The sequence below is a fragment of the Metopolophium dirhodum genome, chromosome 8, assembly GCF_019925205.1.
Source record: "Metopolophium dirhodum isolate CAU chromosome 8, ASM1992520v1, whole genome shotgun sequence".
NCBI classification, from domain to species: domain Eukaryota; kingdom Metazoa; phylum Arthropoda; class Insecta; order Hemiptera; family Aphididae; genus Metopolophium; species Metopolophium dirhodum.
In genome coordinates, this window is record NC_083567.1 from 990,577 (window position 1) to 1,016,870 (window position 26,294).

Sequence of the window (26,294 nt, forward strand, 5' to 3'; positions counted from 1 at the left end):
GTGTATACCAACAATTAACACTTATAAAAAATATAAATAAATCCTGCAGAATCGTTTAAAACGTTGCTATATTCGTGAAAAATCAGATAAATTGTGTGATGAGGGATGAGTATAATATAGTCCATCTATTTTTCCTAAGTCAATGACTGCTAAGTCACGAAGGTTTATATTATATATAATATATATTCGTAACTTATAATATTTAAATGATAAACAAAATATGTATACCTAGTATAAATATTATTGAGAATATTACCAAGTAGTAAGTACTTACCCTTTACAGTTAAACCATCAAAAAGTATGCGTCCTAATTGAATTGTACATAATGTTATTAGGTGCATTTCTAATGAGTAGGTTTATATAGTTTATCTGATTATAATATATAAAGCGACGTATATAGGTATATACGTATATATCTTAGGTACTTCGTACTTACCTATACATATATTATCTATATTATCATATATTATCTAAAATATACAATTTTTATTAAGATTTTTTTCAACCCACTATTATACGTGTGTACTGGACATGCTGTGTATAGGTAAATACTATACCTACACATCCCAATAAAATCGTTGAATATTATACAATTCAATAATTTTTTAAACCGTCAACAAGTCCGATTTGCATTAATTTTGCAAGAATAACAGATAATACTGAGCGTTTGGAGAACGCAGTTCATCGTTCGAAGGATTCATGCGGAACATGCTATGTACCTGTAGCAAGTATATAAATATAGATGACATAATATAGTCTAAATTGTGAAGTACCTACCGAAGCAGAGTTGTAAATTTTCGCAAAAACGAAAAGAAACGTCCGAAAAATTTCAATCGCTCTCGTCTTCACATATCGAAAGGCCAAGGCCTAAAGACTACATACGATATAATTTTCGGGCGAAAAAAAATTTAAGCCATGCAATGTGGTAATATATTTTGCCGGGACGGGCGGGTCGCAGGTGTGATGGGCGTTCGCGATCGGCTGCGGTGTATTGGCGGCGGTATCGGGAAAAAAAAAGAAAAGCGAAAACCGATCGGCGCGCCGAAGTGACGCACTTACGACCCGGCGCGCGCCGCCGCCGTGCGATGTGCGCCTAAGTCGGCCGCCGGTCGCACACGCCGATTGGCCGTAACAACATCGCCGTGCCCGGTGATTGATAATATATATAGGTATATAATATAATATATGCACATGGAAAACATATAACAACACACGATTCGCGTGCAACCCATATAATATAGGAAGATACGGTCCGACAGGAAAGCGATGTGTATACATAAAATAGAAAACGTCAGTCGTTGTTGGGGAGGGGGGGGTGTAAAACGGGGGCTGCGGGGGAGAAGGAAAAAATAGAGAGAAAATAAAAAGGCGGACGGGCTGCGGTGGTGGAAAATCGGAAACGGAAAAAAAGGAAGATAGGAAGGACACAGCGACCGTGTGACGACTGTGGAGAGGAGAGGAGAGGAGAAAAAAAATAAAAAGGAAGAAATAACGCGGAGCTATAATAGAGGGTAAAGGATTGTGCGCCGTGCGTCCGCGGTCGTCGTACAGCCGTCGACGTCGCCGACGCCGCCGCCGGCAGAGGGCAGGAGTGCACGGGGACCGCTCGCGCCGTAGATTATCGTCGTCACCGCGCCGCCGCGCGTCGACTCGTCGTCGGGCCCACCGGTATCCGCCGAGCGCCGTTCGCTCGCCAGTCGTCACTGATTGTACGCGCGGTGTCGACACGCGTGTGCTGTTCGTCGTCGTCGCCGGTTGTCGTCGTCGTCGTCGTTGTCGTGTGGTGTTTGTGTCTCGCCGTCGCCGCGTCTGCTGATCACATTGTCCGACGCCGCCGTCTTACACGCGAAAATAATATAATATAAAATTACTACCACATAATATTTTATCACTGTCCTATTATTATACTACCGTCGTCATTACCTATCATTGCCGTCGTCGGTCGTTGTTGTTTTATCATTATCGTTTATTAAAAAAATCTAATTTTTTTTTTTATTTAATTTTTTTTTTTTATTACGATACACTCGTCGATTTTTGTGCGCCCGAAATACCCCCCAAACAGTGTCGTACCCGTACAGAAAATCAAGTGCGGAAACATTTTTGCGATTGAAAAGTTTTTTGGGGTATTTTTCGAGAAAGAAATTTTAATCCGATCTTATAACATTTTTTTCTCTACTCCGAACATTCCAATTAGTATTTTTTTTTTTTTTTGAATCACCCGCGAACCGGGTAGGCGATCTTGACCTGTCATACCCGGTGCTCCTGCTGCAGCAGTGCATTCGAGTGCGTTCGAAGAGGTGAGTCTTTATTATTATAAAATGCACATTTTTTTTATGACATATATATATAAGTGATGCGTGGTGTAGGTGTATCACCTCATCAAATGTTATCGTTGAATTTCAACTTGTTATTTTTTTCACTTTCCGTGCAAAACAATTTTTACCCGAAAAATCACATTTCCGGTGACTTCCTATGTAAGAAAAGTCAATTAATTCACTTCACGAATTTGTAAATTTTAAATTAATAAAAATATGTACATCTACGAATAATACTATTTTATTTTTTGCAACAATTAGGTCTAAAAAAAAGTTAACTCCGTATTATTTCCAAACATCTGCCAACAGGTTATAAAAATGAAATGTTTTATTAAATAAATACAATCAACTTTTGTAGCAATTTAAATTCGCTTTTAATTAATTCAAATCTGTAGGAAATCTAAACTTTTAAGTATAATTATAAAATATACATTTTTACGTGTTTTTAACCTGAAATATTATAAAATTAACGCAAACTGATTCAGTTTTTTTTATCATATCGGGGTAAATAATAAACACGAACTACTATTTAAATTTTAAAAGTACTGTCGTTTTTCTTTATTATTAATCATTATTGTTCGGATTAATGTATTATTTATACCATAAACCTAACTTATATTTTTAGTCATTGCAAAATATTGTTATTATGTTGTAATTATATTTTTTATTCTGATAAAATTATTGTATTTAATCAATACTTAATAATTTTTATAGAATTTATTCAAAAATAATTTAAGATGACCTAAGATAATATGTATACAAACATTCATAATATTCAGTAAAATAAGTAAAAACAATAATATTCAATATAACTATATATTTTTTTAGTACATATGCCTAAAAATTATAACTTACCTACCTATTTAGTAAATTATATAATACACCTACATATTATATTATATTATAATATATTTTCGGATTAGTATATTTTTATTTTTGTTATTATTTGACCGAATTACAATATTATATTACTGATACATTTAACATTTTATCATAAATAATAGAATCAATCACAATGTTACATGTGTTTATATCATCACTTGGTTAAAACGTTTTGTAGTACCTACTTAAATAATAGAAAAACAATGATTATTGAATTTACTTTGAATTAATGTCAAAACAAATTGATTAGGCACTATAACAACAACAACAGTTAAACATTTTTTAATTTTATTAAATTTAGTCCCGAGTATCAATATGTTTTCATGATCAATATTACAATTTTTAATTTCGATTAACTAAATATATCGCCTTCTACGAAAAATAAACAATAATAAAAACATTGTATCTATTGTTTGGCGTCAGGTGTTTTGTTTTAATGCTTATAATATTTTGATAGCCTACTTATTGAATTCCAAAGCTTCGAGACAAAAATATAAATACAACAAATATTCCCAACAATAGTCCTGATCGTAGAATAATTAAAAACAATAAAACTGCAGGGATAAGCCGCTTAATAGTGTTATCGGCATCACCCATTCGACGTGCGTGCGTCAGACTGTATATTAACTATGATAATATTCATTTTGGAATTTATTGCAAAAAAAAAAATTGGTTTCTACCTTAAACTGATTACCCGCATAGTACAATAACGATAAACACGTTCAATATACTGTAATTAAACATGATCAGAATAAATTGCCAATTGAGGTTATTAATTGTCAATTCGTTTTTTTATATGTAAATATTTATAGATACCTATACACAATTTATTTATCCATATATTTTGACACCTATAATTAAACGACAATAATTACCAAAGTAGAATAACAATTACATTAATTGAGCATAGAATTACGCAATAAAAATGTGTTTAATCACATTGGGTATGGAAATTACAAATTTGGAGGACGAATTAAACAAGTATGTTTAATAATATTATTATTTCCAACTCTATTCGATTTTAGAAAATATATAGATGGATGCAAAAATTATAGCTTGTTCATTGTTAAAATGCTCATTACTACTTGTGCACGATCCATAATTTTTTTTTTGATGTTCAACAAGTACCTACGCAATTTATTAATTATGACGATTATTTTTACATCACAAGATGATTTTCAAAAAAGTTTAAATGACTTATATAAAATATACCCTTCAAAAAAAATAATGTGTTTCATCAATATTTTGTCTGTCACACATTATATTTGATAATTAAAACATAATTTTCATTTATCTAATTTTATAAAATGTACTACCTAATCATTGTATCGTATTTGATATTTTGAACTATTTTTTATCATACGAAGCAAAAATTGATTGCATGAATTCCGAATTGTTTTGAACAACAATGATGTGTACGTAAACGAGAAAAATATTTAAAAAACAGTTTTGTTAGGCGTTTTGTGTATGCAATCTAAGTGCTCATACGCCTTTAACTTTATTAAAAACTGTGTTTTCAATTTTAGACTTGTTCCGTTAAAGTATTATAAAAACAATATTTATTTATGTGTTTCAGATGATAGACCAGACAACGTACACATTTTTCACTTGTTAAATCCTGTCGAAAAAAGCTGCTTGTACGATAATTATTGTGTATTTCACATTAATTATGCGTAACACGTGATATGGATGTCCAGGCTATGCAGTCTATGGATTGGCTCTTTAAAAAGGAACGTATCTATCTACTGGCTCAATTTTGGCAACAGGTAAATACTAAAACAGAAGATAAAGAAACCAACATTTTTTTAACACAGAGTGCACGTCACATTGTTATAACGATCGAGGGTTAAATGGAAGAGGAAAAAAAAAGAGTAGAAAAGAAAACCGTTGGCACAGAAACATCGGCAGACGTTACGTCCCAGTTGTATGTGGTTTGCCGGCCGCCGGGATAGGGAGGGCAAAGGGGCAGGGCCAAACGGCTCTTTAACGCACGGCCAAACGTTATAAAATCGTTCACACTTTATTGTTATTCGATGTATTTACGACAGACATCCAAAACATCAATACATTCCGTGTCCAGCGATATCACCATTATTATATCTCTCTATAAAAAATCAAGTTATAACCAATCTCCTGAGCAATGCAATAAATTCCTGTCATCTCAGACGCTTTGTGTAATTTAAATTTTCATAACATTTTGCAGTTATTGTATTCTTCCTGCAGAGTGTATAAATAATATATAATAATATTGTAGTTGAAGCTCAAAACATTTGACATTTTTAGCATTTATTTTGAATATCAACGTGCAAATCAGTTTTTTGTGTATAAACCATACTAAAAGTTCAATTTTATCGGTATATCCAAGTTTATAATAATAAAATAAACAAAAACCCATAAAAATCATATACACGTCTCGCACATATTATTATACCATGCGAAAATTGCAAAAAATCGTCGTGCGGTCGGAACCCACTTGGAACTTCAATAACTTTCGAAGCCAATATGTATTATTATTTATTTTATGGTATTATTAATTAGGAAAAACTTCCAATTTCTGTCTAAAACATCTACGTATAGATATTTTGAAACGCCTCTGTGTGACTTTCAAATTGAACACGTATATATAAGTATTCAAAACACGTATAATAACATTTATCATCGCGACGACCGTTTAGTGTTGTTCGACTTTAATATATTAAATAGAGAAGGACCGTTGCACGTCTAAAATTATGACTGTCGCCGCGAGAAGCAGTATAGGGCATCGGGTGTCGATTAACGGTTGCGTGGTCCGAAATAGAATTTTACTTAAACGCCGTACAGCAGCCGTCGGCGGGGGGAGATTTAGAGCGCATTACGATAATATGTATAATTAACGGGGTGACGTCTCGAAAAAAATATTCATTAAACATATTTATTGTGTCCGTATCGCTTTACGCACGTATCGCCTCGTAAAAATCTTATTTATATCTGTCGCATTTTTTTTTTTCGATCTTGTAATAATTTTCAGTGGCGCTTTATATTTTATAATATCATATACGAGATATAAATACACCTCTATCCGTTCACGGTCTTTGCCCAGTGACAGTAGTGAATTTTATAATAATAATACGTCTCTTCCTATGCGCGCGTGTTTGCGTGTGTTTATAATGTTTGTGTACGTATGTTCGAACGTATAAATTATTAGTTTACAGAATTATTTGGCAACGTCTCACAATTGACAGCGTGTTTAATTTTAGAATTTTAGCTCATTAAATAAATACACGCGCATACATAATATATACTACATGCGTACATAATGTACTCGTTGTTTATAGTAAAATGTACCATTATAATACTGTATTGTGTTCAACGCAAAACAACAACAAAAATTGTATTGTGAAGAACGTTTGCGAGACCGGCGAAGGGAATAAACCCGCAGCGGTATCTGTTCGGGCGGCGTTCCCTCGGCGCTGGCACAAAGGTCGGGCGATAGATGGTAGCACAAGCGGTCGGTACACGTGCGGCTGTGGTTAAACCGCTATACCTACCCATTGTAAATACTATACCGTTGTTGTCTTCGTCATCGTTTCGCGAGGATTTGTCGCACGATAACACTATAGCTGTAATGGTATGTAACATACGAGCACGTATGCCGAAAACGAAAATCGGTTTTTTTGTGTGACGAAGACCCTTCGTCCGCGATTCGGCCGCCTGGGTTGGGACGGACTTGATCATAATATAATATCACAACTATAGAGGTGGGCGATGTATAGCATTATTATTGCGACGTCTTTTCAACTCAATCGGAACCAATATCATATTATATGGATAGTGCCGGGTGAGCTCGGACACCCTCCGCTGCATAGATATTGGAACGGCGGGCGCGCTAAGTTTAGAAAAACGCGCGAGTGTCCTACGCTCGTTAGCGCCAACGACTTTCGGCGGCGGCGATGTCAAAAACATTCGATTTTTCTATAATGACGCCTATTCCCGGTCGGTCGGTCGGTCGACCGGCTGAGTGTGTGTGTGTGTATAATATGCGAGTGTGAGTGACACGCCGAAGAGACGAGCAGCGAAGAAAAGTGAAGGAAAAAAAAATGTCGAAAATTTACGATTTTCTTGGCACCCGACTCGACACGAACGACACACGGGTTCATCGGTGACACTGTCGCGCCCGCGCGCCGACTTTTTTTTCTCAATAGATCGAAAATACACGTGTGTGCGTGTGTGTGTACGCGTCGGACAGACTTAAAGCACATATTAATAAACTCCCACCGTTATAATACGGGCAACTGTATATGACGACCACGATGACAGCCGTACTGAAATAGCACCGGGGTCCACCTCCACCCGCCCCCGCCACAGTACCCCCCCCACCCCCTCTCGCTGTTCCGAGTGCCACCGCTGAACCACCCCCGCTCGTCGACCGGTCCGAGCGTATAACTCTTCCTGCCGCCGCCGCCGCCGATGAGACCTACGACGGTGCGCGGGCGAAGAGGTGTCGTCAAACTAATGGCGTACACAGATTAAACACGTTTTAATGCGGTTTTTAATAATCGGTTTGTTTAGAGTGACACATCCGATCTATGCGGCGGCGGCGGCGGATCCCTTTTGAAAACGATCCAAAACGGCTATTTCGGTATATACGACCATCACCGCCGTATATTATAATATTATCGTCGGTCGTCTCAACTATTATGCTACCGATGCGGCGGCGGCGGCGTAGACGACGGTCATCTGTGTTTTTATTATTCTTTCGTATATACATATAATATTTATTGCGACGGCGTTTTCAATATTATAATGATATTATATTATACGGTCGCATATATTATTAGTTATTACTATATACACATCAATACGTCATGTATTTATATCGTCGCGGATATTGCAATGATAATAATATGTTATTATTGCTACGTGTTTGGCAGAAAATATTTCATCGGATTGGTTTTTTTTTTTTTTTCGGGTGTTTTGTCATCCATTATAATATTATTTTCGTCTCCCGAAGGGGGGTTAGTGAACCCGGACGAAAACCGGTTCCACCGTCATTGATAAATCGGGTTACCTGACAATTGATTAATTTCGGATAAGCCACACTGCTGCGGCCGCCATTGATATTTGCAATCACGACTTCGGTGATCTCTCCACGCCCGGTCCCGTCCTTCTCCGCCGTCCATCCCGCACGAGCGGACTTATCTTGTATACCTATATATATAGTGAATAATATAGTAATAATTTTATAAAATTGTATGTATTACGATTAATATATAGTTCCATATACGACATATATATGGAATATAACCTATACGACAAAAAATCACGCACGCGACGCGTTTTTCGAGCATGCAGTTTTCACGAATAGGTTTCAGTATTTTGTATTTTTTTTATTATTTTTGCGGCCGCCGAAACAACTTCAATCGATATAATATAATATTAGGTATGTATATATATAAGCATAAACATGATTAAAGGGATCGGGGATAGTGTATGTGTAATCTTCATCCATCCTCGGTGATTCTTTTCTTTTTTTACACGTTAATAATTGGATTACTCGGTAGAGGATATCTTATAATAAAATCTTTTTCCCCTAAGACTTTCTCCGGGGCCAATCTCGGGCCCTGTCATTTGGATAACAAACGACGTACCAAGAAATTTGCCTCTTCTTTTCCCATTTTTTTTATCCTTACCACAGTGGCGGCGCTACACTCCGATTCTAATTATACGGCTGGCAGAGCACCGGGAAAAGAGAAGCTTTTTTTCGAATACTTGTCTTGTTTTTCCCTCCGAACACACATCGTTTTCCCATAACTAATTACGTATATACAGCAGTACTGCCGTTCGACATGATTTTCGGTGCGGTTTTTATACATCATTTACCTGCAATCATTTTTTTGTGGCAAGTAATCGTTCGCAACAGTTGTATTTTGGTAATTGGTATGCAAAAATCATATCACGCAATTTTCGGTATTACGCAATTATATTATATATGTTTCATTACTTATCGATATTTCTTTACCAATTGGCTTATATAATTCTTTTTATTATTCTGCACGACTGCACCTATTATAGGTATACCTACATTCAAGATAAATATTGTATATTAGGTACCTATTATATGAGTAGGTAATAAGATCGATTTTGAATTAGGTACACAAACCGATATATACCGAATATATTTTGTATACGTTTTAAAATATGGTTTTATCATATTTGATATCTGAATTACGTATATTATGCAAAAAAACATATTTTTCTGTCAATTGATATTTTTTTAAATCTCGTATTTCAAAAAAAAAAAATCATTTCAATTTTCTTAAACGATAATATTATACAGTATGTATATAACTACCTATATTATGATATGATAATGAGTAATGACAGTGCCATTATTGATAATGCACAAACTACGCGTAAGTATATTTCAATAGGCACTGATTATACAAATAATTCAATACGCAATAAATTGCATTTTATATTACAAGTTGCTTACTGAGATATATTTTCAAACGGACTTATTCCACTTTGTGTTTTGTCCGTGATTCGTGTAATAAGCTGGTATGAGAAACTACGTATTCCAAATGCCGAGAATATTATTATTTGAGCGAAAATATATATATATATAATTATGCGACGTTTGCGAAGAATTCAGTGTAAACACAAATCACTTATTCGAATTTTTTTTTATTCTTTTTGTTTTTTTTTTTTTATTGTTGAATGGTTTTATTAGTATACCCTGAATATGAAATCCGATATCCTCGTGTCAACGTGTCGGATTGTACGTAAACAAACACAATATAAATGTTTGGTTTTATTTTTTATGTATGCGCGCAAAACAAAAAAAAATAAAAAAAATCCGACCCTTTTCGGATGTATATATGCACTTCCGCCCCCGTCTTGTTGTTCTTGTGTGATTTGCATACGTGCCCGTGTCAAACATTTTTCTCCCCCTGCCGCGCGTAATGTGTTCTTTCGCAATTATTATTTTCCGCCCCCTCAGCTCGTGCAGTGTAGTACGCACATAATGAGTCATTCTTGTTGTCCATTTTGTCTTCAATCCTCCGATAACGATCTGATCGATATACCAGCAACAGCAACAGCAGCACCACCATCACCGCACTATAGTACAATAACACGGTTGGCGCTGCAGAATGCGTCTGTAGAAAAAAATTAACATAAAATAAACCATATACACAAGCAGCCTGCAGTAGGTATAATAATACACAATAATAAAATATATTGTTTCAAAAGTCATTAAAAACAAACAAGACTATTCTTAGTTCTTATATGAAATATGTTGCATATCATTATATATACAGAACAACATATTATTTTATAATATTCAGAATCGGTATTTGTATAATATTATACCTACGTAAGAACAATAATAATAATATAATAGGCTATTTCAAAAACCGTATTTATAGGTATACGCGCGATATATTATTGTTACATAATTAATATACGTAGCGTGTATATATACACTAAAAAACGTGATGTAGTTTATTATGGGTACACTGAAATCAAAAGTTTTGTAATTCCAACGACACATTAACAGTAATCTCACGAGTCGTGGCTATATTATTATTATGTTATTGAGATGTGTCATTAGACACGTTCTTGTATATATATATACATTTGTTATTTTTTTCTCCTTATAGTCTACTTTTGAGATAAAGCCGACAGTTTACAGACGCGAATGAGTAGGCGTAAAAAAAGTGTGTTTTAGAAAATCTGCAACTCTTATGAGAATCGATCTATATAGTTTTTACCTATATAGGCGGCGTTCTTTCATCGTTATCGATGTATACGCAGAAAACAAGATAACATTGTACATGTATAAAAGCGCCTTATACCGCCTTAATTACTAGGAAACCACGAGGACTATAAAACACACACACACACACACACACATGTATTATAGAAAGTTTTTTTTTCTTGATTATTAAATCAAATAATAATTAAATATTTCATCAACACCTTTTTAACACAATAAACCCGCATCGTGTTTATTATTTAATTAATCGTAAAAAAAGGTCAACGGTTTTATATGTAAATGTGTTTATGTATACACTATGGTATAATATGGTGTCGTCCGATCAACAATGGGACATCGGAAATCCAGGGGAGGAATAGGTTAGGCTGTAGTTGTAGTCATCGCGTTGAATGTGCTCATACAGAGAGAGTGAGAGGGAGAGAGAGGATAGTATATAAACACATAAATAATATAAATGAGCATAATGGAACAAAAAAAAAAAAAAGTACTAGCTAAGAAAATAATAATAACACAAAGCGATTTATGTTTATGAGGATGAAGTCTCAATTCGTCAGTGTCAAGACCGTTTTTTCCTTTCTTTTTGAAAGCAGTCTCCTCCCACGAACGGGTTTTTCTTCTGTTTGATCCGATTTATCACCTATACATACGGCACACACACACACACACACACCCGCGGCCGTATTATTGTTGTCATTTTTTCAAAACGATATGGCCCATTCACTGGTGAGCGCGCGCGCGTGTGTGTGCGTGTCAGTGTATAATATGTAAATGGACAGAAAAACAACGAGAGCCCGTGGGTATTTTTTTTCTAGTGCGACCGGGGATGGTGAGTGGGTGTGTGGATGGGGGGAACCCACGCGTTGAAAACAAAAGGGTCCGGACTTGCCCTGCGGAAGTCAAACGCGCGCCGCCGACGTCGACACTCGATGGTTGCTCGGATGTAAAATAATAATTAGAAAATAAATATATCATACGTATATAATATCATGTATATGAAATGTGTGTGTGTGTGTTTCATAATATATGCGTCTAATATAGTTACTGTATATATAAGCCGAGTAAATAATACTATTCCGATAATATTTATATTTTTGCTGGACGAATTCGACGATATAGTTTATAATATATTATTTTGTATAAATTACAAGAAAATATAGCGTTTGCCGCCGCCGCATTCGCAGGTGTTTTATTGAATATAATTAATTAATATACACATAATAGGTATGATATATATAGCTGATACGTATCAACCATATGGGTTATAATGCGAGGGGAAAAAATCCAATGAGCTCTCCATATATGTACGTCAAAACTCAATATACATAATGCGTCGTTGATGCAGAGAACGAATATGTATAATAATATGTTTCAATTTAAAAATTCGGCAACAAGGTAAAATGTGTAGTTTTTTTTTTTCACCATAGGACTTCTATAAAATGCATATATTTTTACATAGGTATATATATTATTCAAAGCCCGACTAAACGGAAAATACCGGTTTTTTGTTTTTTTTTTACAACGTTAATGAATATTAAGTATAGATATGGAAATGAAAAATAGTGGGTTGACTTTTTTATTTATTGTGTAGAGATATTTTTTTGAAGGGTGTTTGTCTTGTATGTGGCGAAAAAAAACCACCCTCCTCCGTGTTGTGTGTGTACACTATGCACCTATATATGTGGGTTTGGCGTGAAAAACACAGGTTATATACGGTTTATTTTTTCTACATATTATACGCACTTCGAGGGGGATAAACCACGATTTTTATCCCGCGCACCCTAATGACTGGTAATGGAGCTAATATGTTTGAACGAATTCCGCGCGATTGGGGGAAGTTGTTTAGTTGTCGAGGAGTACCTAAATTCTTGTAAACTTTGATACATTCGGATTAACGTGCTTGTTATAACATAATATATATAGATACGATAGGTTAACTTCTCAAAAATAGATATACCATTGCGACTAAATACCAATAATACCATACCATTATATTATAAATTTAAAATGTATTAAAAATACGCATTTTATAAAGCATTAAAAATAGTATCATTTGTATATTGATTTTTAAAAAAAATATATTTTTAGTATAATGCAATTTTATAAAGGGTTTATCATTACGTAGGTATACATAGATTATTTTTTTTTACAAATAATATTTTATAAACTGCTTATTTGCATTGTGTGTACATTCAATGTTGTTATCTTGTAAAACAGCCGTTGTAAAAATTATCGAGGGCCGGAAGCACTCTTATTAGCATATTACGACCCTGCAGCTATATTATACTCGCGGTGCACGTATACGTATAGGTTATATATTATCATAGAACATAATAATGATATTATATATTATAATATATAATATCATTATACCGAATACGAATAATTTTTTCCGTTTTTTTTTGTCTTAAGTGTATATATAGTTACGCCTAATTTGTCAAAACGAACATGCATATAATATACAAACTATACACGTATAATATATTATTGTATATGTACGAATAGTTAGTTAACATTAACTATACAGTACATTATTATTTTTAATAAATGCGCGAACGGGAACAATGCGGGGAATTCTGAAAATGTTTTCAATGTTGCGATGCCGATGGATCCGGTACGTTATAATTAATAATAATAACTTGTAACGCGCGGTACAAATAATTATCAAAACAATCAACAAGTACATTTTTTAAGAAATCTAATTAAAAAGAAAAACGTCAGAATATTAAATATGTATTCACAAATATTAATTACCATCTATATAATATAATAAATTATTATATAGGTACGGATATAATAAAAAAAAAAATAATAGGTAATAATAATGATAATGTATACTGTATAATACGTATAAGAAAATCCAAACTCGTCTCTATTAGGTACCTATGTATACGTACATATTAATTCACACATATTATATATATATAACGTTATAATTATATATAATATATACCTACAGACAATACGCGGACGAACGGAATCGTTCGAGACAAACATCCGTCGTCGTTGTCGAATCGATGAGAACTTAATAATAATAATGATGATAATTATGATGATGATGATGATGATGATGATGATGATGATAATATAATATTATTCGGCGGCGTTGTCCGCACCGTCGAGGAGCGGTCGCTCGCGTATTATTATTATTGCGAGGACGCCGCCGCCGGGTGGTGCATGGCCTGCGGCGGTTAGGAGGGGGCGGGTATACGATTTCCAGACGTCCGAATATCACGGACCGCACGTCGTACCATTATAAATATATTATCGTACACCGATACAGGTACTTACATATACCTATAATATATATATATATATTATATTATGTTATAGACATATGCATATTACCGTATAATACCGCAGTGTATATGATATTACGTGTATATTATAATGTGTACCCGCGCCGTGGCATTTAATATAAACGTAGGTATGATGTGTATAGATAGGTACTATTATTATTACGTTATAGTTCACGATCGGCCACGGTGGTGTGCAGTCGGCGGGGGAGGTGGTGGGCGTGACTGCGCGGACGACTGTCGGAAGAGAGACGAAAAACGAAAAAAAGAAAAACAATAAAAAAAAAAAAACCCCGACAACAAAGACGGCGGCGGGACGGAGAGATACGATACGGAATGAAAACCGAACCCGACGCCTATAATAATATTATAGTGCATATCTACCTACATAATATTATATAAATATATAGTATATACGTCACATCTACATACGGGTTTATATGCGCTCAAACGTGCGTGCGTGCGGCCACAGCAGCAGCAGTCGTCGTCGTCGTACAGTAATAACTAATAATACTACTAATAATAATAATAATATTATAATATATGATTGTACTATTATATTATTATGATCGTGTTTATACACGCGGGACGCGATTCTACGCGCGAACAAACGGCGTCGGTGGCGGCGGTGTTGTAGTAGTGGCGAGCGGAAAAGAACGAGAAGAGAATAAAAAAATGGAAAAAAAAAAGTAAAAGAAATAAAACGCCGCCGCCTCGCACCACACACACGCACGCCGCCGATCTATCGACGGGGCCGGTCCAATGGCGCGTGATACGGTCCAATAGTTCCACCTACTTTAAGACACCTCCCACCGGACTCTTTGTGTATATATATAAATACGTATACACAGAAGGTCGATTTATTGTTATTTTTATTCGATATTTTTCTTTTCGCCGCTCCGTTGTCCGTTCCTATAATATAGTATTGTAACGTGTACCTCCATACTATATATATTGTGTATTCGGACGTCCCTCCGCTCACCGCCGAGTACATGCGATGATGTGATATATACATATAACACGTACACGCTCGATTGATATATTATTACCCCGGTGGCGGGGGTATAGGTGGAGTCGATATTTTCGTAGCCATTTTCCAAACTAGGTTTTTGTATTTATACACTGTACAATATACACTGTTGATATATTTTATTGTTATGATATATATATATATAATATAATAGAACGCTGTGCTTCAGCAGAAGGTAAATTATATTTTATTTTATATATACTAAAAAAAATCGAAAAAACACTGCAAAACACTCTTATATATCTTACCTATAGGTAAACGCCGCTGACTCGTAATTATACGCGTATATACCGTCCGTCTGCAGTGGCGTGGTAAACACAAGTACTTATGTTAAAAATCTAAACATGGGCACTTGCCCGGAGCTTTTTTAAAAAAAAATGGGGGGTGTTGAGACGTCTGTCATGTTATATTATTTTTACGTTCCTATTATATATAATTATAGGCTAATTCACAATATAGGCTGTATAGTTATAGTGAGTTTGGTTTGTATATTATATTTAATATACGATAAAACTAATAAAATGCTTATATTATAAAATAAACATTTTGTTCTTTTACTATAATACACTAAAAATGTCACTCATCACGCCTCTGCAGCGTGTACCGCACTCGCGTTGCAGCGTAACGATTTATTGTATATATTATAATGTGTAAATATTATTATTATTAAACTGTATGTGTCATATACTCATACATACATCATATATTATATTATATTATGAGATAAAACACTTTTTAAAAATCGGTGGGTTGGACGTACATTTTAACATTCTACAAATTATAATAGTATAAGTGAGTATATAGATAAAAAATGTTTTGGCTCTCCTGAAAACTTTGATAATGTCGCTTAGCCCCTTTTGCCGTGTATAACTGTCGATAGGGTCTACTGCTACAAATTACAATAGTTTATATATTGCCATGGCAGTTATCACATGATACAGTCCGCGTAATCATCAATATTATTGTTGATGATTAGTAGATATTAAAAATTAATTATTTGATTTTCAAAAGTAGGTACCTACCTACTTATACCTATGCTTATGCAAAAATGATAAACGTCTGCCATTATTATAAAAATATTACGAAATATCTTTATTACATGCAATTCCAGTATAGTATTATATATAGTATATGCGAATTACGTTAAAGAGGTTTCACGCTACAAATCGCACTCAAATGTTCTTTATAATATGTACTATATGTCTTATACCTATGTACGCAAGTCTTCGGTTAAAAACAGAAGACGACGGAGCTCGTATATAATACTGCAAGCGGCGTGCAAACAACATTGTTCTACATAGAACAACTTTGGTCAATAAAATATATATAGGTATATTATTTATATAATATGCATGTATTATTATGTGTAATAATGGCCGGAAACGGCATAAATATCGTCTTATTAAAATTGTTTTATATTAATCATACGGTATGTAGATATGTATAATAAGTGCGCGACCGGATTCGATCGATTCCGTGGCATAAGTGGATATAATAAAATATAATAAACGACGAGGAAGTCGTCTAGCAAATTGACCCGCGGACCATTATTTTCAATCATGACGTTCAATACTATTAGAACCACGTAGTGTGCTGTATTATATTAGGTATATAATACATATGAGGCTGAAAGATTATATTACTACGTTATTATTATTATTATTATTACGAGTGCCGTTATTACAATATTATACAGTCGACATGTATGTAGGTATATTGTATACCATCCATACGTATAGGTACCTATAATATTATATATAAACACCGGATACCGGTGATTTTCTTTGGTCTTCTGTTGTAGTGCTCGAAGAATGGAATTCGAATAATGATTTTAATGTACCTCCATATCAAAATATTATGTGTACCTGTATTTATGTACCTACAGTTTTTGCTAACAATTTTTTTACTATTATCTTTTGCAGAGAGCTACTTTGGCGGAAAAAGAAGTGACTGCCCTGAAGGAACAGTTGACCAACAACAAAGCACAAGACACGAACGTCATGACCATGGCCACGCCTCTGAGCAATCATGTCGAATCCACCGAGGATCAAAATAAAACACCCGCTGAACTTGAACTTTCAGCCAAAGAAAAAGAGGTAAGAATTTTTGAGCGAAAAAATATATAATATTATATCGGGTGGGATCGTTCTAGTTATCCCAAATATATATAAGGATATATCTATTATATTCCTACGCACAGTGTCATAATAATAAATATATGTACGAATAGTATGTATATAGGTAGGTACATACGGTGACGGTTTATTGCTCTGAATTACGTGCAAGCGTTTATTGCGCTCAATAAAAAAAAATATATGTATATGATAATAACGTATATACAATAGACGACTTCCGGCATTTGCTCTCTTCGTGCCGTTTTTTTTTAATAATATTCAAACACTTCTTATTCAAATATTTGCCTGCCACCGCCGTACCGGATGATGTGTCTTACATATTATAATCTCGTATTTTATCACCTTTCAAACACCTCCATTTTTTTTATTATTATTATATTATTTATAATTCTCTTTATTATTATACTATTATTTTTTTACGAATAAAGGCAACTCCCGGAAATTCCGCAGCAGCCGTTCCGTTGTTGTTGTTGTTATTATTATTATTATTATTATATATTATTATATACCTGAGTCTACATCTCCATATTTTACATTATAGACGCGTAATATATAAAATGTCCACGGGACAAAATACATAACCACGCGTCCGTCTATACACGCTACACGACGACGGAATTTCAAACGCGATCGAGTGTGTGTGTTCGCCTGCGTTTGTGCGTTTACCTCTATATGTGTGTCTTATATAATAAATATATAGACCAATGGCGCCATCGAATCGGAAACAAGGTGCTCGGCGGTCTTGCAGGAGGGGTATAATATAGTACATGGTAGTATGGTTGTATAGGCGGTTTGTGTGTGTGTGTGTCTACGAACGGGGAAAAAGGTAATGGTATAAATTTTCCACTTCTATCACGCAATTTCCTTCCGTTTCGCGTCCAATCACGCTATTACGTCGGACGCATAATAAGTCTTGTGTGTGTATAATATACGGAGAACTTTGGGATTGATTTTATTACATCTGCATTTTCAACGTGTATATATAATACTGTGTTATATATTATTATTGTGTATATATATATATATATATAACTAGTAACTACGTATATATATTATTATTGTGTATATATATATATATAACTACGTATATATATTATATCGTCGTCGTTGCCGCCGCCGCCAGGGTCTGATATGATCGGGTGAGGCCCTTAAAAATCGAACCCGCTCGACCGGCACGACATGCACACACTGCAGACTATAATATTATAATATACGATCGTGGAACGTGTATATATACCTATATATAAGTATATGTATATATAAGAAATAAGTATGGTAAAACGACTATATATACATACATATTATATATAATACGGTTTAGTGTGTTTATATATATATTTACACACGTATAATATGTATAATAAACGCGTGGTGGCGGCGGCGGTGATGAGGTCACGGAAATGCGAAGGACCGAATTCGTAGACGGAGCGAGCGCGGGGCAGAGTATATTTCCTCCCCCTCCCCCCTTGCCCGCCGCCTACGCTGGAGGCTCTTGTGTGCTATTAATGGCCGCAGACACAACGCGCGCAATTTAGTATTTTAATAGTGTGCATATATACACGTAGGTATATAATATACATAGGTACCGACCGGCCGATCGTTTTATTACGTGAGCGCATTCTTCGGTCTTTTCATCGGTTGAAAATAATAATATACATAATATTACTATCATGTGATATATTAATGATATCCCCTTAATAATACACCTTGGCGAGTCGTAGCTATATATTCTTATGTGTGAATATCGTATACATATATATATATAATATTTTATATTATATACTTAACAACAGATAGCACGCTCGCACATCATTCTTGGATACGATAATAATATATATTATAATAATATACAATATACGACATAGAGACCGCGGGTGTCCCGGAGTATCCATTGATATTATACAATCACGGTACGTGGCCTATATAGCGATATTGTATCCAATCCCCCCAATCGATATTATATAGATAACATAATAACAATAAGTACATACGTCTAATAAGTGCACGCCGTTCCACTCAAAGGCCGTATCATTTTTGTAACGTTGTTTATCGATTGGCAACATTAAGCTATAATATTGTATAAAGACACTTAAAACGTATATATATTAATATATCGACTAAAATTCTTCGTTATACAGAATAGGTACCTATATTATTATTATATACAATTGTTTGCGGATCGAAAAGTGGAAATGGGGCGCCGAGCGTCGGGCCCTTTCAGTCGATGTTTAAATGTTGTGCGTTTGTTTTTTAAGTGTTTAAACGCTCAAAGGGTTTTTCGTGCGCGGCCAAATTAGTTAAACGACTTCCCCACCACCGCCCCGTCGACGACAGGTGCGGGTGTTGCTATCGTCTCGCGTTGTCACCGTCCATGCCGCGCCGCGCTAAAGCCGCCCACAGCCCACTCCTCGACTTGGTTGTTTTCCCATGTACATTATTCTATTTAAATCTATTTGGTCTACCGACGATGTTTCTAATTGTTAAAGGTATACAAAATAAGCACTGTATAATATACCCGTAAAGGCACTATAAGAAAAAATTATAAATTGTCCCTTACAGGACGTCACAAAGACAGATCATAAACAAAATATGAAAAAAAATTATACTCGCGTCACTAGTCTAATCCGATTTACTAACGCATCGTTTTATATTTATTAGAACAAAAATGTCAGATTTGTCAAGAAACACATAGATACTATAATAATTATAGTTTAAAAGAGTATAATTTTGAAACTTTGAAAGGAACTTACAATACTGTTTGACACAACACGATTAGGTTTCGTTAATCAGGTTTAATTTAATTACTTAGGTTGAGGCCATCAACTGATGTTAAATTAATTACAAGATGGTGATTTAACACCAGTTGATGGTAAATGTATAAGCGTTTGAACAGAGCCGCCATCCCTTTTATAATACATCATATAAGTATTATTCATGCGTTATTCTTTCGAAGTACCTAGCTATATAAATATAGGTATAGGTATTTATTAATATTGTATTATAAACGCGCGTTACACGAACCCGATTCATTCTATTGGAATCAATGTAGACGTTAATCGCATAATTATATTATTATATTAACATTATAAAGAAATATAAGCTCGCAAGAAAAATCACATATTATTATACATTGTATAATAGTTAATTTTTTCCACCGTATTGGTATATATGAAATACCATCATCGCTGGCCAAAATAGTCTGCACACAAATGTACAGGTATAATTTATTAATTTAATAGCTAGTACTACACACACACAACAAAACGACGATACACGATCCCCGCCACTCGCCTCCTCTGCGTATAGGCAGACCCGTCCGACATCTATACTTTTGGTCTCTCTGTCTCTCTCTCCGCCGATGATTTTCTTCGCCGACGTTCGCTCTACAATGCATACACACACACTCGCGCTCGCAAACATATATAAACGCACATATGACGAGTGGTCGCCGAAGGGTAGAAAATGAGGGTTGATAGATGGGCACATAACGTGGTATAACGGCGTATTATATCTGTGTATATATAAATATATATATTATATGAGTTCGGAACTTCGCATCAGCCTCACGTCCGCTGTACCCAGTGCTCGCGCGCACACACACGCACACACCACCTACCCGCCGACCGCGCTTCTCGTCCCCACGCTCGCATGCGAAAGGGGTAACTCCCACCTACGGGCAACTATTAAAACAATAGACGATTGACGCGGCCATCTTGATTTGAAGATATATCTCCGGGGTTCGGCATCTCATTCCCACACACACACACACACACACACACGTGGCCCGCACTTTAAAACGGGATTGAATTATTGATCAGCTCTCCCACCCTCACCCGATCATACCCCGCGACCATTTCCCACCCTCTCCAGCACTGTGTCGGTGTCTCGCGCGCGCCGTATATATACGCGATACGATATATAGACGGGGCTTCTAATTACGAAATTTCATATTTCATATCCACCCCTACACCCTCACATCCTAGAGCCTCTACCGTCCGTCGTCGTCATCTCCACTCGCACACACACACACACACACACATTCATATACACACTGCCCGCACCCTCTCCCATACTCACTCTTTTCGCCTCATCCGCCGCCAACGTACATCCGTTCGACCCCCCGAGATCCTTTACGAAGTCCGTCAAAACCTCACCCTCGTAACGATTGTAAACTCGGTCATGTGTATATGTATACGTGAATATGTGTACCTCTCTCCTCTGTCGTATCACCTCCGCCGTTGCATAATGTATAATACGCACAGAAACCGATATTTGCCAATAATTCCAACGCTCTGTCCACCGTGTATAATATATTACAGTCCCGTAGACCCATAATTCTTATCACGTCGTATATAGTCCGAAGACGGCGACCGACGATTTGTCAGTGACGTTAAGCCTCCGAGTGAAATGTAACACTAATTTGTGTGATAACATTATATACTCAGATTACCGAATAACGATGTTAATGTGCAGAGTACCGGTGTTTCACAAAAATAATACCCGTTGTTCAATTAAAAAATTATGCGTAGTTTCCGGTTGTGAAAATAATAAATATCAATGGAAAAAAAAAATAATAATAACAATTACCCATATCAAACTAAAAGAAAAAGTTTCATTTTTGCGTATATGTAAATAAAGAAACGCGCAGACGCTTCCCGTGTCAGAAGTTATAATATGCATTTCAACGACTATATATAATAATACCCACGTGTAAAGAAGTTCGTACCCCGCGATTGTTGGCCTCGAAAACTTTCGGCAAACGTGTGTTTCGGGCTCGGAATTCTTTTCTCCATTGTGTACCTATACGATATGCGTACGACGATATAATGTAATATATTGTACAACATTAAAAAACAACCGCGTTTTACTGCAATAATTAGGTGTATTGTGCGTCAAGTGCCGACCGCGTGATCCCATCGATAATGTTTTGCTGAATGTGCAGCCCGCGCGCCGCACAATAATATATATATACATATATTATAATATTATATACCTATTTTATTATTATTATAATATACACTTAAACGTCCGTGTAATATTTTGTTTACATAACGACTTTGCACGAACCGCGCAATGAGATAAAAACATATAAAGTACGCGACAGATTTACTATAAAATATTATCCCGACGGCAACCCTATTTAAATATATATGCACGCGTAACTACACAAATATTATATAATACCTATGAGTATGTTATGTTTCATCCAAATCTACCGCTGTGCATAGAAATGTGTACTATGAATACCTCTATACTCTATAGGTATAATAGGGGATCTTTGAATTTTTACCGCGGTACGACGAGTTATATCGAAGCGACTTTTGTAGAGCGACGACTGTATAATAGAATAGATAGGTATATAATATTATAATATTTCGTTAATCAAATCGTTTTATTTACAATGATATACATTCGTATTTTGTCTTTTATGACGCTATATCAATATTATACTGCAGGCTATCTGGATAATGTGTGCAGGCTATAAATTGCACGGCGTGTACGCGACATATAGGTGTAGGTACGCATATTACCTGCGCACACAAACAAGCGAGTGATATATAATAAAATATGGGTAAGGTGTACATAATAAATTATTATCTTCGGCCGCCGCCGCTCTCCTAATCTGCAGTTCTCGCCCGAGATTTATACTCTTCTCGAGATATTTCGCTCTACACAATATAGATATATTCTGCGGCACTCTATTATAATTATTATTATTATTTATATAACATTATAATATAATATATATATATATATACGCGCACGTACGACGACTGTGATATTGTCGCAGCACACTCCGCGGCGATATCGCGTGGCGTATGAATATTTACACGAGGTAAACACCGAACACGTCTGTATAATAATGCTCGCGCATTACATAATATACAATATAATATATGAGATATATTATAATAGACATCGGATAAATATTAATCACCTCCACGCAGTGAATATTACGAAACATGGCGCATATGTGAGAAAAAACCGGATGCGCCCAGAAAACTAGCGTGCACACACGACCGCCGCTCACACTCGTCACACTCGGTCAGCGCTTATAATGTATAATATAGGCAATCAATGCATCGACTGTACTGTGTCTCTATATACATATACGATACACGAAATAGACGCGCGCAGATGATACATTGTATATATATATATAAGTACACGTCGTCGTGTGTGATGGACGTACAATAAAAAATTAAAATATATAATAATGTATAAAGGTCGAAAAAAAAATCGAACTATTATATGGGAGGGAACCGGTCAAACTGGTTATCGTCGTTTTACCTATACGCCGTGTGCGATTATTTCGTAGTGGGTATGCTATATATGTTCGTATATAATATATAATATATTATTCGCTTAAGGTTTTGACGGTCACCTATAACATAGAGTTCGAAATTCGCTCCTCCGCCGAACGTCACCGTGCACGCGCGTGTGTATATACCGCGCTCGCCGCAGTGAATTTGAATAATGTCTTTTTACCGAAATCCACCCCCTCGTTTTGCACACGCACATACGTCGGATATAACGACCCTCGGTTAGGATGTGTGTGTGTGTGTGTGTAGAAAAACAATATACAGTGCGTTACAAACTGACGAAATCCGATCGTCTTTCTGCAGTATGACGTTTGTACCAACGCAACGACAAAACGATACGTCATAACTCACAAGATGTGTTCTACATATATTATTATCTATCGTGAGTTTGTTTTTCACACTCTCAGTAAAACTTTTATAACGTTCATACAGTTGATTGGAATGCGAGTATACCTCTTCAGTATAAAAGTGCCTATTCCCTGCAGTATAGGTACCTACTCTAGAAATGTATTATGTATATACCAACGTCATGATGATTTGAGTTCGAAAGCGTTGTCTTGAAAATAATTAATAACGGCCTAATGAAAATCGTTTAAATATACGAGCCCAATATAATATATTATATAATGTAATAAATTATGAGAATATGAGAGATTATCAAGCGAGGAATTACTCGGAAGATCGAGTTGTTTCAAAGTTTTCCCAACAATTTCGGTCGAAACATTTTAGACGAATATTTTCATCTGTACATTATAGTATTCGTATATAATAGCCGTAACATTATAAAAACTACAACTTTTCGTCTCGTGATCGAAACATATTGTTTTATATTTATTTCGGAACTGTATAAACATTTAATTATGTATCGTTTATTATGTACCGGTAAACTTATAAAAAACTATTGACGGACGTGTTTTTTTTTTCTTTACAACCAGTTTTATTATAGTATTACTATTATTGGTTATAATATAATTATTTCGCAATGGGTCCTGTCATTGCCGTCAAGGTTTCCATTGTGATACGCGTCTAAAATAAAACAATTAAATCGTTTCCAAAGGTCACAAACTACCGCCACCACCGCGTATAATATATCGAATGGCGTGCATTATAATAATATTTGTATTCTTGACAAATCATCGGCGTAGTGTTTGGTTGATAAAAAAAAACAGACCCATTACTGTTACGACGTACGTCTAGGTAGGTACAACTCGTACTGCAGTATAATAATATATATTATATACATATCTATGTGTATATATACGAAAATATTATATAATAATTTTACTATGCTATTGACAAATATTCTAAACTGGCACCCTCTCTTCACCACCATCACCACCGCCACTACCACCGTCATCGTCCGTACACCCCCGTTTCGCAACCGGAAGACGTAATACACAATAAAATCGAATTTCCTTGCCCGCGTTTCGTCACGAATGTGCTTTTGTTGCTCACACACGTACACATACTATGTATAGGTACACACACATGCAAAGGATTGACAGTGGTTGCGAGTTTTCGAGGTGGAGGCGCGCAGGAGGTATGGAAGTGGCAGTGAGCAGAGAAGAAAGGTACGGCAAAAGACGGTAGTAGTGGGGGGGTTGTCGATGGAAAAGGCGAGGGATATATATCTAAAACTACTTGGCGTATTTTGAATGAGAGCGAATTGATCGGCCCTGTTATGTACATATATATTTATACACGACCGTGCATAGGGATGATGGGTAGAAGAAATATTCGACGGGCGGCGAGAGTGTGATGATCGGTGGGGGTGTGTGTGTGTGTGTGTGTGTGTGTATGTGTGTGAGCGAGCGTGAGGGATGAATATATGTATATACGGGGAGAAAAGGGTTTAAACTTGCCGTATCTGTCTAATTGTCAGGGCGCTACCGCTCCTTCGCCCTCCGCTGTCTCCCACGCCACACTGCTTCGCCTTTTATATACGCCTGTCCCTGAAGTAGGGGTGTATGCGTGGTGGGCGAGAGGCCGCGGGGAAGAGAGGCTTAATCACTCGCCCTGCAGGCTCCGGCGACCGTTATCTTAATGCCTCCGACACCGCCGCCACCACCACCGACGCCCTTGTCAGCCGTATATATACATATATACATACGTACGTACGATATGTATACTTGCACGCGTTCGTCAGTCGATTTCCGAATCCCTTCATCGGCACTTGTCGATATAATCAATAAAACCGTGTTCCACCACGGTCGCCTTTTGTTTTCTTCCCGGCCGTCCGCTCGTTATTTCCCCCGCGGTGTGCTATTATATACACACATGCATATATTATAACATGTACACAATAATATACGCGGACCCGCTCTTTTCGCCTGTCATCCCGCCGCCGCCGCCGTCGTCTCTCATACTATACAATATCGTATTATCGTGAGTCGTCGTCATCGTCTTTGTCGTTGTCGTTGTCGTTATACTATACAATCAATCAGCAATGTTGACGCACTATTTCCATGTTTCTTTTTTTTCTGAATTCGAATATATACACACGAAGACGCATAGATAAAAGTATAGTGCCTCTACGAGCTTATAAATATGTTTATATTAT

At 35.9% G+C, this 26,294-nt stretch overlaps 1 protein-coding gene across 3 annotated transcripts in view; it reads left to right on the top strand.

The window, feature by feature from the left end:
- Nucleotides 1-1,690: 1,690 nt before the first annotated feature.
- The window catches only part of LOC132950387 (homeobox protein cut), a 36,796-nt gene continuing 12,192 nt past the window's right edge, over nt 1,691-26,294 (top strand). For all 3 annotated transcript variants that reach the window (XM_061021814.1, XM_061021815.1, XM_061021816.1), the window contains exons 1-3: nt 1,691-2,297; nt 4,774-4,963; nt 17,199-17,372. In XM_061021814.1, coding sequence (XP_060877797.1) covers nt 4,883-4,963; nt 17,199-17,372 — 255 coding nt within the window. In that variant the 5' untranslated portion in view covers nt 1,691-2,297; nt 4,774-4,882. The remainder of the gene's footprint in view (nt 2,298-4,773; nt 4,964-17,198; nt 17,373-26,294) is intronic.